We start from the raw sequence: 16,634 nt of genomic DNA on the forward strand, positions 1-16,634 counted from the left end.
CTGCCTTCAGCTCAGGTCATGATCCCAGGGTCCTGGGATCAAGCCCCACATTGGGCTCTCTGTTCAGCAGGGAACCTGCTTCCTCCTCTCTCTCTGCCTGCTTCTCTGCCTACTTGTGATCTCTGTCTGTTGAATAAATAAATAAAAAATCTTTAAAAAATATATATATATATAAGATATCCAACCTGTAACAATTTTTATTTATGTGACAGAGAGAGCACAAGTGAGACGCAGAGGGAGCTGGGAGCGGATGCTAGACTCCATCCTAGGACCCTGAGATCATGACCTGAGCTGAAGGCAGCCACTCATACCCCTGTAATCCTTTTTTTAAAAGATTTTATTTATTTATTTTAGAGAGAGATCATGAGCAGGGGGGGGCGAAGAGGGAGGAGAGATAGAAGCAGACTCCCTGCTGAGCTAAATAAAGCCTGCCTGTGGAGCTCCATTCCAGGACCCCAGGGGAAGGCAGATGTTTAACCAACAACCCAGGTGCCCCCTGTAACACAATATTTTAATGTGCAAATTGGAATTTTCACACAAATAAGCATAGATTTTAAAACAAGATTGCATAGGGGAAAGGACGGAAAAATGAAACAAGACAAAACCAGACAAGAAAAAAACCTTAAGGGACTCTTGGTCTCAGCAAATAACAAACTGCGGGTTGTTGGAGGGGAGAGGCATAGGAGGGATTGGGTGCCAGGGTGATGGACACTGGGGAGGATATATGCTATGACGAGAACTGTGAATTGTGTAAGATTGAAGAATCACAGACCTGTACTCCTGAAACTAATAATACATTCTATGTTAATAAAAATTTTTTTTAAAATTGCTAGTATCTATAGCTAGGAAAACATGGAGAAATGAGCATGTCCACAGGCTTAGGCAAACTGCAATCTTTCAGCGGTCAATTTAGTAATATTTGTCAAAACTTTAATGGGTATGCCACTGCAAGGGGTCGATCTCACAAAAATCAACTAAGTCCCCGAAGGTGTTTGTAATTACAAGAAATTGACAAGTTTGGCTACATGCATAGGATACTATTCCATCGTTTTAAGAAGTGATGATATTGGGGTGGTATGTGACATAAAATTAAACATAAGCTTATTAAGTATACATTGTAGAAGTGTTTCTGGTATGAACTCAATTTGTTTTTCTTTTAAGTGTATTTGTAGAGAAAAAAATGCTTAGAAAGTTGTCTACAGTAAGTAACAAGAGCTTGGGGTGCGTGCGGACGAGGAAGGGGCATGGTAATTCTCTAATCGTCACTGCACACCTCTGTACTCTTTGACTTTTAGGAGCACATCACTTCCATTAACAGCAAAAGTAAAACGCACATTTAAAACAGCTGTACTCAAGCTGCAAGGCGTCTTCCTCCTGCTAGGTTGGATTTGCGTTTCATTTTCACTTTTTTGGTATTCCTGAAGAGGGAGGTTGAGCAGGCAGCACAAAACTCTAAGACCCAGAACCCCTGTCAGGCCTTCACATGCCTAGACTTGTTTAGCTTCGGGGTTCGCAGAACTAGGTAAAAAAGAAGGCGGAGGCGCCACGCTCCTGCCCCGCCCCTGCGTCCAACCCTCCAATGGATGTTCAGAGAGGGCGGGCTACATGCAGATCAGGGCCACTATTGGCCCTGGAGTCTCGCCGACAGGCAATGGGCGGGGCAGCGTGGTGACGTATCCACACGCGGCGCAGAGGCGGAGAGCGCGCGCTCGCAGACGCGGCGCTATTAAACCGTCGCAGGCTCCTCGAGCTGGTTGTGATCGTCCAGGCTCTCCGACGTGAGCTCCTGCTTTCGCTGGCTCTCTCTTACCCAGTGACGCCCAAGCCGGGAACAACTTCCTCTTTATCTCCGCCTGTAGCTGCGTCGTTGTGACCCTGCCACCATGTTCGAGGCGCGCCTGGTCCAGGGCTCCATCCTGAAGAAGGTGCTGGAGGCGCTGAAGGATCTCATCAATGAGGCCTGCTGGGACATAAGCTCGAGCGGCGTCAACCTGCAGAGCATGGATTCCTCCCACGTCTCCCTGGTGCAGCTCACCCTGCGCTCCGAGGGCTTCGACACGTACCGCTGCGACCGCAACTTGGCCATGGGTGTGAACCTCACCAGGTGAGCCCCAGGGTGGCGGAGAGCCGGGCTCTCCGTGCACCCCCACCTCCGGCTCTTGGCGGGAGCGCCGGCGAGCTAGGCCCTCATTGGCCGGCACAGGCGACCCGCCCCATCTCATTGGCCTGCGACGCCGAGGGGCGGGACCTAGCGGAGCGCGCGGTTCGGAAAGCCCGCGCTGGCAGCCGCGCGCACCAGCACTTTCCGCGCCAAAGTCACAAAGCGGGTGGTGGCGGGAAAATGACGGGCTTCTTCGAAATGCCAGGAAGAGAGTTGCACAGCTCTTGGGGCATTAAGTGCCGGCGGCCTTGGGCGAGAGACCTTTGGCCTGATTGACCAGTTCTGTCACCCTACCTGGGGACGTAGAGTCGGTCGATTCTGGTCTTTTATTATTATAAAGTTGCAGTGAGCACCCTGAGGTCATGACTTAAAATTTATCCACGGCAGGGGCTTCCAAAGTTTTGATCGCTCCTTGTCTAGTACATAAACATGTTTAAATCTTAAGGTTTGTGAGAAATACTTTACCCGACTACATGGAGTGTTAGTTTAAATGGGGATCCTCCATCATTTTTCGTGATCGTCACAACCGAATAATTGGCTTCACCCACCAAAGGGACGTGCAGGTCGTAAAATACTGCTCTTTTGTTGATATTCCAGACGTGAAACTGCTCGTGATAGGGTGTGTGCTTGCTAAAATATAAATACTGCTATATTGCATTACAAAATGGCCATATCAGTTTACCTAACATACCCAGTTGCTCTGACAACCCTGGTAAAAATAGCAACTCCTTCTTTAGAGTCAGAAATCGATCTTGAGAACATTGTGTGGATTTTAAATCCTGTGTCTTCTGTATTCTAGCATGTCCAAAATACTGAAATGCGCTGGCAATGAGGACATCATTACACTAAGGGCTGAAGATAATGCAGACACCCTGGCCCTAGTATTTGAAGCTCCAAGTAAGTCATACCCTTCAACTAAGTTATACTAGGGGAAATTTAAATGCAATGTGTCTCTCAGAGTTGTGAGAAATTTTAAGAAAATGTTTGTGATGATTGTAGAACTTAACATCATAGTTATAAACTTAAATGCTTTTCTTCAATCTACTTTCTTTTGGTAGATCAAGAAAAGGTTTCAGACTATGAAATGAAATTAATGGATTTAGATGTTGAACAACTTGGAATTCCAGTGAGTATCAAAGTTTCTGAATGTACTGTACACAGGGCATGATAGTTACATAAGAGTGTTAATACAGTTTAAAGCCCAATTCCTGATGGAACTTATGTATATTTGCTGTACATGTTCCAAAGTAGGGATTTAGTATTTAGACTGACATTTGTAATTTTTTCATTAAACTACAGTACTCTAAATGGAATCTGGTTGAATTGATTGCTTCCAAATATATATTAGCGTTAACCTCCTTGCTTTTTTTTCCTCCCAGAGGAAAAAGCCTTAGACTTTAAGGCTGTGTTAGCAGAAATTCATTAAGGTTGGGTTTATCAACATAAAAGGAGAGTTAAGGTTTTTTAAATCCTTAGTGTCTTGTTTTCTTATTTTGTTTTAGTAAGCAGTTGGGCCTGTTTGCATACACATCATCATTTGTATGCCATGCCCTAATGTCTTGATTTAGCCCTGGAGGGTGATTGGGGAAGGCTCTTTTCCTTGAATGGTGCATTTGTCATTAAAGGTTTAAACTCTTATTTTAGTTTTCTAAATATAATTATTATGACATACTTGTTTTATATCTACATTTGCTTTTCGAGGTTTAGAGTATGTTATGAAATTACACAATGAGATATTTCAAAATAATCAGGAAGTCTTAAATTCTGAATTTTTGTCTAGATGCAGAGTTTTCAGAAAAGGAGAATTTTTAATTTCCAGCAGATGAACTTTTATTTTCTTTTATTAGGAACAAGAGTATAGCTGTGTAGTAAAGATGCCTTCTGGTGAATTTGCACGTATATGCCGAGATCTCAGTCATATTGGAGATGCTGTTGTAATTTCCTGTGCAAAAGATGGAGTGAAATTTTCTGCAAGTGGAGAACTAGGAAATGGAAATATTAAGTTGTCACAAACAAGTAATGTCGATAAGGAGGAGGAAGCTGTAAGTAGTTTCTTAACTAACAAAATACTGTGAAGAGTATGGTAACCCTTCTTCTTCTTTTGAGAATGGTAATCCTTCTTAACAGTAGATAGTGCCTTAATCTCTTCAGGCTACTATAGCAAAATACTGTAGACAATGACTTATAAACAACTGAAATTTATTTCTGACAGTTGTAGAGGCTGGAAAGCTGGCAGATTCAGTGTCTGGTGAGGACCTGCTTCTTGGTTCAGACAGTGGGCTTCTCGCCCGATAGAAGGGTCAGAGGAGCTCTCAGGTCTCTTTTAGAAGGGTACTAGCACTAAGCACCTCCCAAAGGCCCTACCTCTAGGTACCATCACTTGGGGATTTGGTTTTAACATGAACTTTTTGGGAACACAGACATTCAGTCCATAGCAAGGTAATTGCAACTCAACAGAGGATCTAGTTAGAGGTAAAAATTAACCTGTTAGGAGCTCTTATGTAATCTTTATATTTAAGTTTCAACAAAGTAGGCCCAGTAGGGGGCCTAGAGAACCTCCATTTAGGGACAAAGAACACTAATTACTAAACAACCTTAAATTAAGGTTTTCCTAGAAAATCAAGTGTGGTTTTTTGTTTGTTTTTTTTTTTTTTTTTTTTTAAGATTTTATTTATTTATTTGACAGACAGAGATCACAAGTAGGCAGAGAGGCAGGCAGAGAGAGGAAGCAGGCTCCCTGCTGAGCAGAGAGCCTGATGCAGAGACCTGATGCGGGGCTCTATCCCAGAACCCTGAGATCATGACCTGAGCCGAAGGCAGAGGCTTAGCCCACTGAGCCACCCAGGCACCCCTCACGTCCTTTTTTTTTTTTAAGAAGAGTATTTATAAACAAATACTTTGTAATTGTATTTTATTTTTTATAGCCTTACTAGCCTTTGAAAAAACACCAGTTAATTCTGTAAATGAAGGACAATTTAAGGTTCTAACTTCTTAGGATTATTAGGCTTAAATGGGGTAACATTCAAAGTGCTTACCTTAGTGTGTGACATCTTATGTTTATAGTAATTATTCAATATTCTAGTTCCTTGCATGAGTAGACAGCCCTCGGTTTATTTTATTTATTTATTTTTTAAATACTTTATTTATTTATTTGACAGAGATCACAAGTAGGCAGAGAGGCAGGTAGAGAGAGAGGGGGAAGCCCAATGTGGGGCTCCATCCCAGGACCCCGGGATCATGACTGAGCTGAAGGCAGAGGCTTAACCCACTGAGCCACCCAGGCGCCCTCAACCCTCAGTTTAAATGAAGACTTAAAAATATTACTAACAAAAGTTCAGGGTCTAATTCTGTATTATCTCTGCTAAATTACATGGTAACTTCCCTGCCATTCTGGATTTTTTTTTTTTTTTAAATCTCAGATTAGTTTTTCTTTTTTCTTTCTTTCTTTTTTTTTTTTAAAGATTTTATTTATTTACTTGAGAGAGAGACAGTGAGAGAGAGCATGAACGAGGAGGTCAGAGAGAGAAGCAGACTCCCCATGGAGCTGGGAGCCCGATGCAGGACCTGATCCCGGGACTCCAGGATCATGACCTGAGCCGAAGGCAGTCGTCCAACCAACGGAGCCACCCAGGCCTCCCTCAGATTAGTTTTTCTATAAGTATTTTTGTATCTGAAATGTGAGCGTTTATGACATTATTTGGTATTTTTAAAAAAAAATATTTATTTATTTGACAGATCACAAGTAGGCAGAGAGGCAGGCAGAGAGAGAGGAGGAAGCAGGCCTCCCATGGAGCAGAGAGCCTGATGTGGGGCTCTATCCCAGGACCCTGGGATCATGACCTGAGCTGAAGGCAGAGGCTTTAACCCACTGTGCCACCTAGGCGCCCCTGACATTATTTGGTATTAAGGAATTTTTCAGTGTTTTCCTATTTCCTTGGTTATTTCAGAAGTTGTTTGAATCAAAATTTTAATAAGCTCTGTACACTGTAGTTCATTGATAGGCCCTCAAATTCTTTTAGTCCATTGGTTTTCCATTCAATTTCTTTATCCCCCCTCTCCATTACAGTTTGTTGAGGCAAGTCCTTTGTCATTGAGTTTTCCTGAAATCTGGATTTTGCCTATTCTATCCCTTATGTCAATTAATATTCTTCTCTAACCTGTATTTCCTATAAACTGGTAGCTACAGTGCTAGAGGCTTGATATTCAGTGTTTTCTTTGTTTGGGGAGTGAGAATAAGAATACTTTACAGATGCTTGTATGTATACCCCTTGTAGGTATGAGGTATCTGCATTTTCTTAGCAGCCATAATAATTGTTTAGAATATTAGGTCCTTAGAGTTGTATTAATACATTTCATTCCTCCTTTTATTAGCTGATTTATTTATTAGAAACATTCCCATAAGAAGTTTTCTCTTACCACATAATTTTGTTTACCTGAGCTACAGTTTATATGGGACAGACTAAATACTTGATTCTTTTGCTTTATTTACCAGTCCTTAAAATTAGTTTCATATCACTCTCCAAAGTAAACCAATAAGGGATTTTTAGTTTTGTTTTTAAAGATATATTCTAGGGGTGCCTGGGTGGTGGTGGCTCAGTCAGTTAAACATCCAACTCTTGGTTTCAGCTCAGATCATGATCTCATGGAACAAGCCCTGCTTGGGCTCAGCACTCAGCGTGGAATCTCTGCCTCTGCCTCTCCCCGCACTCAAGGTCTTGCTTGCACCCACGCTGTCTCTAATAAATAAACCTTTTTTTTTTTTTTTAATTTTATTTATTTATTTGACAGAGATCACAAGTAGGCAGAGAGTCAGGCTGAGAGGGAGGGGGAAGCAGGCTCCCCGCTGAGCAGAGAGCCAGATGGGGGACTTGATCTCGGGACCCTGAGATCATGACCTGAGCTGAAGGCAGAGGCTTAACCCACTGAGCCACCCAGGTGCCCCAATAATAAATAAATCTTTAGAAATATATTCTAAACTAATGGACTGCAATTTCTTGATGTTTTTCAATATGGTTACTCTTTCTGTTTTCTCTCAGGTTACTATAGAGATGAATGAGCCAGTTCAGCTAACTTTTGCACTGAGATACCTGAACTTCTTTACAAAAGCCACTCCACTCTCTCCTACAGTAACACTCAGTATGTCTGCAGATGTACCCCTTGGTAAGATAATTGGTTTGTTGAATCTTGTTTTGTAGATGGTATATGTGGTACTTCTCAATAATTGTGTTCCTGTCTTCTTTCAGTTGTAGAGTATAAAATTGCCGACATGGGACATTTAAAGTACTATTTGGCTCCCAAGATCGAGGATGAAGAAGGATCTTAGGTGTTATTAAAATCCAAGAAAATAAAGTTAAGCTCTTTAAGAACTGCCGGCATGTACTAAGTTCGTCACCAAATTTGTACCTCTTGAGTACATATGTAGATATTTTCTGTAAATAACCTATTTTTTCCTTCATTCTTTACAATTTGTTTAAAGAATAAAATCCAAAGTCAAATTTGGTCTTGTTAACCTAGAAATATTTCTGCCTTACCTAAAAATACTTGTGTATTCATAACAAAAGGGTTTTGATTCTAAATGCAGTTTTGAGAATTTTTTTCAATTTAAATAAAAGTTTTTTGAATTTCAAACATAACAAGACAGTGCCTTCATTTGGACCATGACTGTTGCAAGTATCCTGGGGAATTCAGTTCAAGCTACCATTTCATGTAAATGTGCTTATTTTTCCAGTCTAGAGCAGCCTGATAAAAATACATTTGATACAGCAATAAAAAGTATTCCAACTACAGTAGGTGACAAAATATTTTTGGGGATTCATTTTCAAACTTATTTTGGTATTCTTCTAACTTGAGTTCAGGAAATAAACAGGAGAGTAGACCTATATATTTTGTTATTTTGTTAATTTTGTTAGCAAAAACTAACACTTTTTTTTCCAGCTTTATGTACCCAAAGCTGTGTGAGCTTGAGAAGACTAGCACTGTTATAGCGCAGTGTTTCTTTAGCCTAGGGAGCCTTTTAAAAGAATCTTGAAAGATTTAGTACATCTGTGATAGGGGCCAAGCAATATGTTGGTGCAAAAATAATTTTTCTAGTATAAGTAGCCTTTTTTGTGACTTAATCCTAGCAGTTGTGAAACAGACTGTTTAAATGTTCCTACTAATTGTGCCAAACTGGCATAGCACATACTGAGAATCGCTTTATTAAAGTCCTTTATTCCTGGTATGTTCTGTGCTTGGTGTTTTAAACGACTGGTTCCTTTGTTGTAGTACCTGGACTGAGTTCTGGTTACTGGAGGTATAACCCACTATACCCAGTAGGTAACTAATAATTACATTCTGTGTGCCTGGGGGCAGGGAAGGATATTGGGGGCAAAGGGGCCTGATGGAAGTTTTGGGAATGGTGTAACTTTAATATAGACCGGTGATGGTTCCAAGACTGTATGCACTTGTCAAACTCATCCAATTGTACTTTATTGTATGTAAGTTATACTTTAATAAATCTGACATTTACAAAGCTTCATGTGCTGCAAAATGTCCCTTGTGGGCGGGCTTCTTACTTGGTCCAGGCCTGATGTCGAGGAGCAGGAAACAAACACAAGAATGTGGGGCCACGCGAAAGTAGTGGTGGGGTATTGATGCTGAGACCGTGGCGTGCCCAGGAGAAGGGCTACAGCCGTGGACACTGACTAGGAGTCCTGCCAGCTCCAGTCATCCTTAGCTTCACTGTCAGCTTCTGTCTCCTGTGGGTACCACTCAGCTACCAACACTGCCCGAGGGATCAGGGAAAGAAACAAGTAGCCGGTTCACCCAGAGTCTGACTGGGACTCCGGGAGCCGTCACCCTTGACAGCTTCACAACCCAGTGGAGGTGCCTGGCAACAAATCCAGGCCACAGCGACTCCCGCCGCCGATACCTTCCGCAGTACACTACCACTAGCTACTACCAGCGCAAGGCGAAAACAAGTTCCGGAAAGGGGACTGATAGAGGTCGCTCCCGGTGACGCCACTTCCGGTACGCCGCCGTTCAGCGGGCCACTTCCGGCGTCAAGGGGGCGGCTGAGGGGTGGCAGTTAGGTGAGGCGGGCCATGAGGCCTCAGGCGCTTCTGCTGCCAACCGTGAGCGAGCTGTCGGCACGCGGGCGGCCTGGCGCGGCGCTCCGGTAAGGCGTGTGTTCGGCGGGGCGGGAACAGAAGCGCCCCCCTCAGGCGCCCGGCGGGGCCGAGACTGCGGTCCCTGCCGAAATCTAGCTTCGCGTCCTGGGTGTGGAGCGTTCACCAGCCTGGGCCACCGCTGGCCTCTTCCCAGAAACTGGTTTTGTTTGTTTCCGTCTAAATTCGCGTCGGTTTTTATTTGTCTTCCTGGCTAGGTCTGGAGACGGGCAGGAAGATAGTGTGTGTGGAGGCGCATAATGCTAGGCACTGCGCTGAGTGTTTTACTGATGCTTTTAAAGCCTCGCAGCCCCGGCGGGCTCGGAGAGTTTGAGAGTTGCGGTGGAACCGGTTTAAAAAAAAAAAGTAATTCTTTGGGGAACTTAAATGGTACTCTGAAAACCTCGGTTTACGTTTTTCCTTCCTCTTGCAGAATTCTTACTCTTTGCTACCAGTAAGCCTTCGTCGCCCCTCTCCCTCACACCCTTCGCTTTTTTATTTTGATGCGGGTGTGTGAATAGGTAAAGCAGAGTCCGTAAACTTTATTTTATAAAGACGATAGAAATCACAAGTGATTAAATGCCCTCAAACCCCCACATACCGGCAGTTTGTCCTTTAAATTTTGTAGAATTAATTTAGATTACCATGTAATCGGGATCGCAATACTTAAAAACCTGGTATTCGATGCAGTTTGAGCTAACTTCAGAAGAGCATATAAATTAACATACTGGATCCAGTACTTGATTTCTGCACTGTTATATAATTGCTATAAAGGGACATTCACATTTAGCACCAATTCCATCATATTGCTAATTATTTTAGCATTTTTATTATACATAGTATATTAGGTTGACTCTTGGCCACTTAAAACAGCTCATTAATAATTGGGATAAAGTATATAGAAAGCACTTTGACTAGGACCTGGTATCTAAGTGTGGGTAATTATTAACCAACATTATTATAATGAAGATTGTTTACAAAGTGTCATACCAGAGGAAGACAAAGTCTTTATGGTTTCTGGATTGTTTTTTTTAATGGTGCCCTTATTGTGAGATACTTAATTTTCTCTTTACAAATCCATGTCACCTTTAGAAATAGCTTCACAGTCAAAATAGATTTGTCTATTGTATCAAATTACGAATGTTTTCCGACTTAAATGTCATTGTTTTTTTTTATCTTATCTACTACCTCTTAAACTAGTGACAAAATAGCCATAATTTCATTACTGAAGTTGGTTTTGAATATTTTGCGCAAAAAACAAGTTTTATTTTTATTTTTAATTTTTTTAGGAGGCTATAGAAGTAATCTGGAAAATGAAATCACTACTTTCAGTGCTTGGGGTGGGGCAGAGAGGCAGACAAATTGGCACTGGTACAGTGCTGATTACCAGTAGTGATAGTGCTGATAGCCAAATTTACTGGAGACTCTGCAGATTTTTTTGCATTAAAAGAATGATACCGGATGCCTGGGTGCCTCAGTCCGTTAAGTGTTGGCCTTCTGCTGGGCTTTGGTGGTGATCTCAGGATCTTAGGATCAAATTCCATATGGGGCTCCTTGCTCAGTGGGGAGCCTGCTTCTTCCTCTGCCTGCTGCTTCCCCTGCTTGTGCCCTCTCCTTCTAACAAATAAGTAAATAAAATCTTTTCAAAATTAAATTAAATTAAATTTAAAAATAAAAATAAATAAAAGAATGATACCCATTAGGGGGGAATCAACAAAATGCTTAATGTGAGTGTATTCCATATCCCACCCATTCTCCGTCCCTGGCAGGTAAGAATCATTTGAGCTTATGCTCCTCTTGCTATTTCCTGAAGCAGGGACAGGGGCCAGGCAGTACTATAGCAGAATGACTGAAAATGTGGACTTCGGTGTCAGACTTGTATTTAAGTCACCACTCTTCCACCTGCTCTGTGTGGAGGGTTTGGAAAAATTAGGAGGCACAGGAATATTGGTGAGAAGATAAACATGAGGTCTGTTTCTTGGTCAGTGTCTTGACTTTCATTCTACCAGGACAAGGCAGAGAAGGTACATAGGAGAATGTTTTCACTTTGTCAAAGGAAATATCAGATTTTAAGTGCAGTGGGGCGTGAATTGCCAGTTGCTTAGTATGACATCTTAGCCCAAATTCTAATATATGTAACACACTGTGGTCAGTGGCATATAATGACAGTTTTCTTTGTCTTCAGACTGTAGCTGTGTCAGTGTGTTATGATGCCGTCTCGTACCAACCTGGCTACTGGAATCCCCAGTAGTAAAGTGAAATACTCAAGGCTCTCCAGCACAGACGATGGCTACATTGACCTTCAGGTAAATGCGGAAGGGAATTAATGAGACTGGCTGGCTCCGTTTCTGTTGAGTTAGCAGGAAGACCTTCTAGGTGGAGGTTTTGCTGTCTCTGGGGATTAGAAGCAGCAGCAAGAAGGACAGTTATCTCTGAGACCCTTTCAGCCGTAGTTTGCAGAAGGAGAGGCCTTGGTAGAGCAGTTTCAAACCAATATAAACACTGTTCATTTCTAAGAATTTTTAGTTGTAACACCAAAACCCAGTAGTTACAAATTTTATTTAGTTTTTCTGGAAAATGCTCAGATTGTGTTTTGTTAAGTAGAATTTTTTTTAAGGACTGTGTCATTGGTTCATTTACACTTTAGTCAAAGCCAGTTCATCTTTTAAGGGAGAAACTAACTGCTAAAGCCAACAGATTGTGGGAATCTTCCTTCTTTCCTGATGTCATGAGATCCAATTTATTAAAGGTATTCTTTTGGCAAACAGTAAGTAAAACAGAATATTTAATATTTGTTAAGTTTGTATCCTACCCTGATTCGTTATTTATAAGATACTTAATGATGTAGCATATCTCCTTCTGCCCACCTTCCCTTGGAATGGTTTAGGTGGAACCAGGGCCAAGGAGGAAGAGGCAGGAACCCATCCCTTTAAATATAAACAAATCAATGACTCTTTGTACTCTTTGGACCCATACTTGAAGGAGAGGAGTTTTGTTTTTTAAAAGCACATCTGAGAATCTTCTAGTCCATTAGGTCAGATACAGAAATGAGGCAAACCTTAGAAAGCTTGTGTCTGAATCAACTTTGAATAGAACTTATTAACAAGTCAGGCTACTTGATCCCTGGGGTGGGCAACTAATGCTTGAGAAAAAGCTGTTTCTAAAACCTTTGTATGCTCACTTAACTTTGAATGCCAGAAGTCACTTGTTTTCTTTACTTCTCCAGATCACGATGTTCATCTTGAATCCCTAGAGATTAGTACAGCCTTCCATGTGCCAGGCACTTAATAAGTATCTAATATCTAATCAGTGAATGACCATAAAGTATCTTCTGTTTTTGTGAGAAAATATTTTCTTATGGTGAGTGGTATATGGAATAAAATTAGAAGTAGAAAGAGTAACATTCTGCTGGGACTCCTCCGAGTGGCTGTTAGAGCAGTAATTAGAGCTTCACCTCCTGTTTGTCCCTTGCCTTTCTTTCCCAGAGCTCTAGTGGGTAGTAGGACTTCCTTCAAGACGCACAAACTAACCACATTGGTTCTTATTATCCTCCTTGCTTTAAAGTGTTTCAGTCCTGGTATTTTCATAATGCTATGTCTTTTGTTTGTTTTTCTTCCAGTTTAAGAAGAGTCCTCCGAAGATCCCGTATAAGGCCATTGCGCTTGCGACGGTTCTGTTTTTGATTGGGGCCTTTCTCATAATCATAGGTTCCCTCCTGCTGGCTGGCTATATCAGCAAAGGGGTAAGCTGAAGAGTTTGTGGGGGTGTGCATGAAATCCTTAAAGTGTGAGTCTGGGCTCTGTTTTATATTCATATCTAGTACAGGAGTTTCCAGCAGAAAGAAGAAGAGAGTTTTCTTTTAGATTTTGTTCTCTGGTAACAAAACATACGTTTTTTTTTTTGAGCAACAACATGCTTGTCCCAGTTTCTATGAGGTGTGTGTGTGTGTGTGTGTGTGACATTTTCCTTCTGAGATGTCAAGCAGTCTTCCTACTGTCACAGTTAGGAACAGCAAAGGTAAGCCTAGCATTGAGGATTTCTGATTGATAAAGGCTGTAGCCAGAGTAGAATGTGTTGTTATAATTTTGCAGTGCCATAGATGTTCCATGTGTGGGGAGAAGCAGTGAGGCTTGTATAGGTCTGGGGCCACTGACCATGCCAGGACTTGTGACTCTTGACTCTGATCCTTACTACATTGGGTTTGGTTGGAGTTCTTGTTGAGCTTCAGAATGTTATCTTTATTACCTAAAGGAGTGTTTGGTGGTTCTTTTTCTTGGGCTATATACATGTGCTAATAGTGCCCAAGTTGATCTGAACTAATAATGATCACAAGTCATGGTCATATGGTCCTGCAGAGGGAACATAGCCAACATCTGAAAAACTGTGGACATTATAGAAATTGAGAATAGTAGCACTGTAGCAATAAAATCACTGCATATGGTTTTTAAGAAGTGAATCTGATTTGCCATTGGTCTTTTTTTTTTTTTTTTCAAATATTTTATTTATTTATTCGACAGAGAGAGATCACAAGTAGGCAGAGAGGAAGGCAGAGAGAGAGGAGGAAGCAGGCTCCCCGCTGAGCAGAGAGCCCAATGCGGGACTCGATCCCAAGACACTGAGATCATGACCTGAGCCGAAGACAGCGGCTTAACCCACTGAGCCACCCAGGCGCCCTGCCATTGGTCTTAACTACTTAAAATCACTGTGTGGTCACCAGATGCTTACTTGGTGCAGTCTTTGTTTGAACATCTAACTTCAGGACTGTGCCTTCAGTTAACTTTCTTACTTTCTTTTTTTTTTTTTTTTTTTTTTTAAGATTTTATTTATTTATTTGACAGAGATCACAAGTAGGCAGAGAGGCAGGCAGAGAGAGGTGGAAGCAGGCTCCCTGACGAGCAGAGAGCCCGATGCGGGACCCGATCCTAGGACACTGGGATCACAACCTGAGCTGAAAGCAGAGGCTTTAACCCACTGAGCCACCGAGATGCCCCATTCAGTTAACTTTCATTGCAGTATGAGGTATCAGTCCCAAAGGACTCTGTTAATTACAAATATTGAGAGTGGAGGTGAGATCCACATGCAGCAAATATCGTTTTACCTTGTATGGTTTATAAAAGACTGCTTTATAAATAAGGATAAAGATGTTAATTAAGAGAATCACTAATAAGTTTGGTTTGGAGTTTTTTTTTTCACTTTTTATTACAGATACTTCAAAAACAGAAGTAAATGAAATAATGTATTAAACCCCTGCATGTCTCCCATTCATCAACAGTTATAAACATTTTGCTTCATGTATTCCCCCCAACTTTTTTTTTCCTGTGTAGGAAACCAAATACCAGATTTATATTTTGCTGGTATTCTTTTTTGAGAGAGAGAGAGGGCGCATAGGAGCGGTGGTGGGGTGGAGGACAGAGGGAGAGGGAGAGAGAGAGAATGAGAATCCTAAGCGGGCTCCACAGCCAGCGTGGAGTCCAATATCACAGCCCTGAGCTGATGAAATCAAGAGACTGATGCTTTACTGACTGAGTCACCCAGGCACCTCTATTTTGCTGGTATTCTCAAGTGTGCATCTTCAGTATGCATCTGTAATAGTTTTTATATAAGTTTACAGGTGCTGTATTAATATCTTTTTTTTTTTTAAAGATTTATTTATTTATTTATTTGACAGAGAGAGATGACAAGCAGGCAGAGAGGCAGGCAGAGAGAGGGGAGGAAGCAGGCTCCCTGCCGAGCAGAGAGCCCGATGCGGGGCTCGATCCCAGGACCCTGGGATCATGACCTGAGCCGAAGGCAGCGGCTTAACTCACTGAGCCACCCAGGCGCCCCTGTATTAATATCTTTGATCTTCATATTTTTGTTAGTTTTAGAGACTTGCTTAGATTCAGAATAGTTTTTTTTTAGAAAGTATACTTCATGGGAGGTGCTGTGTATTTGCTATGGCAGGTTGGTTCTGAAACTTCAATGTTCATCAGAATCATCTGGCAGACTTGTTAACACACAGATTCCTTAGTTCCATTCGCAGAGATTCCAGTTCTGTAGGTGGGTTGTGAGAATCTGCATTTCTAACAAGTTCCCAGGTAATGCTGGTGGTCCATAAACCACAATTTGAGAACCAAATTGTGGTATTACATTAGGAGGCATGTAATGGTTATCCTGCTTTTAGTTGATATTAAGGTAGATTGCTGGGTTTAAGTGCCTTCAGCCTAATTAATTTATTATAAATTTCTCCATTACCATTTATACTAGTGAATGCAGTTCTGTCATTTTCTGCGTTCATTAGCTGAAATTCTGCTGTAAAGGTCTTTCTCAAATCTACCATCTGTTTACCCCAAAATATAATGTGTATAGTGAAGGTAGGAAAAATGTTTTTCTGCTTCACAACTTTTATAAAAATACACCTAGTAACCTCAAAACCGCAAAAGGTAGTCAGAGAATGGTATCAGTATAAACTCCTATTTTTTCTTTTACATATTTGTGTTTCAATCAATCACAGTCCATATTCTTTTTTTTTTTTGAGTAGACTCCCCACTCAGTGTGGAACCCAGTGCGGGGCTTGAGCTCAAAACCCTAAAACCCTGAGATCAAGAGTCGGATGCTTAGCCTAACTGAGCCGCACAAGTGTCCCCCATATTCTTTTTAGTATTAAACTGTTCCATGTTTGGTCAGTAGGACTCCTTCATGTTACTTCTTTGTCTTTTAAACATGGCCTATGTAGCCTTTGATAGCTTTCTTGCTTTCTGGCACAGAAAGTTATCCCAGGCCCAGCTATATATTTCCTGTCTCCTAACTTGTAAACAACCATTTCTCCAGAGAGCCTTGGTGTTCCGTTTTATTTTGTTTTGTTTTAAGATTTTATTTATTTATTTGAGAGAGAGAGACAGTGAGAAAGCATGAAAGGGGAGAAGGTCAGAGGGAGCAGACTCCTCACGGAGCAGGGAGCCCGATGCGGGACTCGATCCCAGGACCCCGGGATCATGACCCAAGCTGAAGGCAGTCGCCCAACCAGCTGAGCCACTCAGGCGCCTGAGCCTTGGTTTCTGTATAGGAAGTAGAGATCACAGACTGGGCATTAGTGGTGCTCATGCTTCGGTTTTGATTGTTTCTAGAGCTTTTCAGCAATGGAATCAAGAAATAGGTATCTTTGGGGCACCTGGGTGGCTCAGTGGGTTAAGCCGCTGCCTTCGGCTCAGGTCATGATCTCAGGGTCCTGGGATCGAGCCCCGCATCGGGCTCTCTGCTCAGCGGGGAGTCTGCTTCCTTCTCTATCTCTCTTCCTGCCTCTCTGCCTGCTTGTGATCTCTCTCTGTCAAATAAATAAATAAAATCTT

General features: G+C 41.9%; 2 protein-coding genes across 2 annotated transcripts in view; both read left to right on the forward strand.

The window, feature by feature from the left end:
- Window positions 1-1,659: 1,659 nt before the first annotated feature.
- On the forward strand, window positions 1,660-8,676 carry LOC132021745 (proliferating cell nuclear antigen). Its single transcript, XM_059406574.1, has 6 exons — window positions 1,660-2,104; window positions 2,961-3,058; window positions 3,220-3,287; window positions 4,009-4,203; window positions 7,198-7,321; window positions 7,405-8,676. The coding sequence occupies exons 1-6, from the start codon at window positions 1,884-1,886 to the stop codon at window positions 7,482-7,484; spliced, it is 786 nt and encodes a 261-aa protein (XP_059262557.1). The 5' UTR covers window positions 1,660-1,883; the 3' UTR covers window positions 7,485-8,676.
- Window positions 8,677-9,176: 500 nt separating this feature from the next.
- LOC132021747 (transmembrane protein 230) overlaps window positions 9,177-16,634 on the forward strand; it is a 16,830-nt gene continuing 9,372 nt past the window's right edge. Inside the window, exons 1-3 of the mRNA XM_059406575.1 lie at window positions 9,177-9,317; window positions 11,492-11,612; window positions 12,926-13,048. Of these exons, the coding sequence (XP_059262558.1) occupies window positions 11,514-11,612; window positions 12,926-13,048 (222 nt within the window). The 5' untranslated portion in view covers window positions 9,177-9,317; window positions 11,492-11,513. The remainder of the gene's footprint in view (window positions 9,318-11,491; window positions 11,613-12,925; window positions 13,049-16,634) is intronic.

This window comes from Mustela nigripes, chromosome 7, assembly GCF_022355385.1.
Source record: "Mustela nigripes isolate SB6536 chromosome 7, MUSNIG.SB6536, whole genome shotgun sequence".
Classification (NCBI taxonomy): Eukaryota; Metazoa; Chordata; class Mammalia; order Carnivora; family Mustelidae; genus Mustela; species Mustela nigripes.

Excerpts from the sequence above, each read along its gene's own strand:
- LOC132021745 (XM_059406574.1), top strand. The coding sequence starts at position 1,884 with ATGTTCGAGGCGCGCCTGGTCCAGGGCTCCATCCTGAAGAAGGTGCTG. Across the intron at positions 3,288-4,008 it reads TTGAACAACTTGGAATTCCA|GAACAAGAGTATAGCTGTGT; the intron begins GTGAGTATCAAA and ends TTCTTTTATTAG. Across the intron at positions 4,204-7,197 it reads TCGATAAGGAGGAGGAAGCT|GTTACTATAGAGATGAATGA; the intron begins GTAAGTAGTTTC and ends GTTTTCTCTCAG.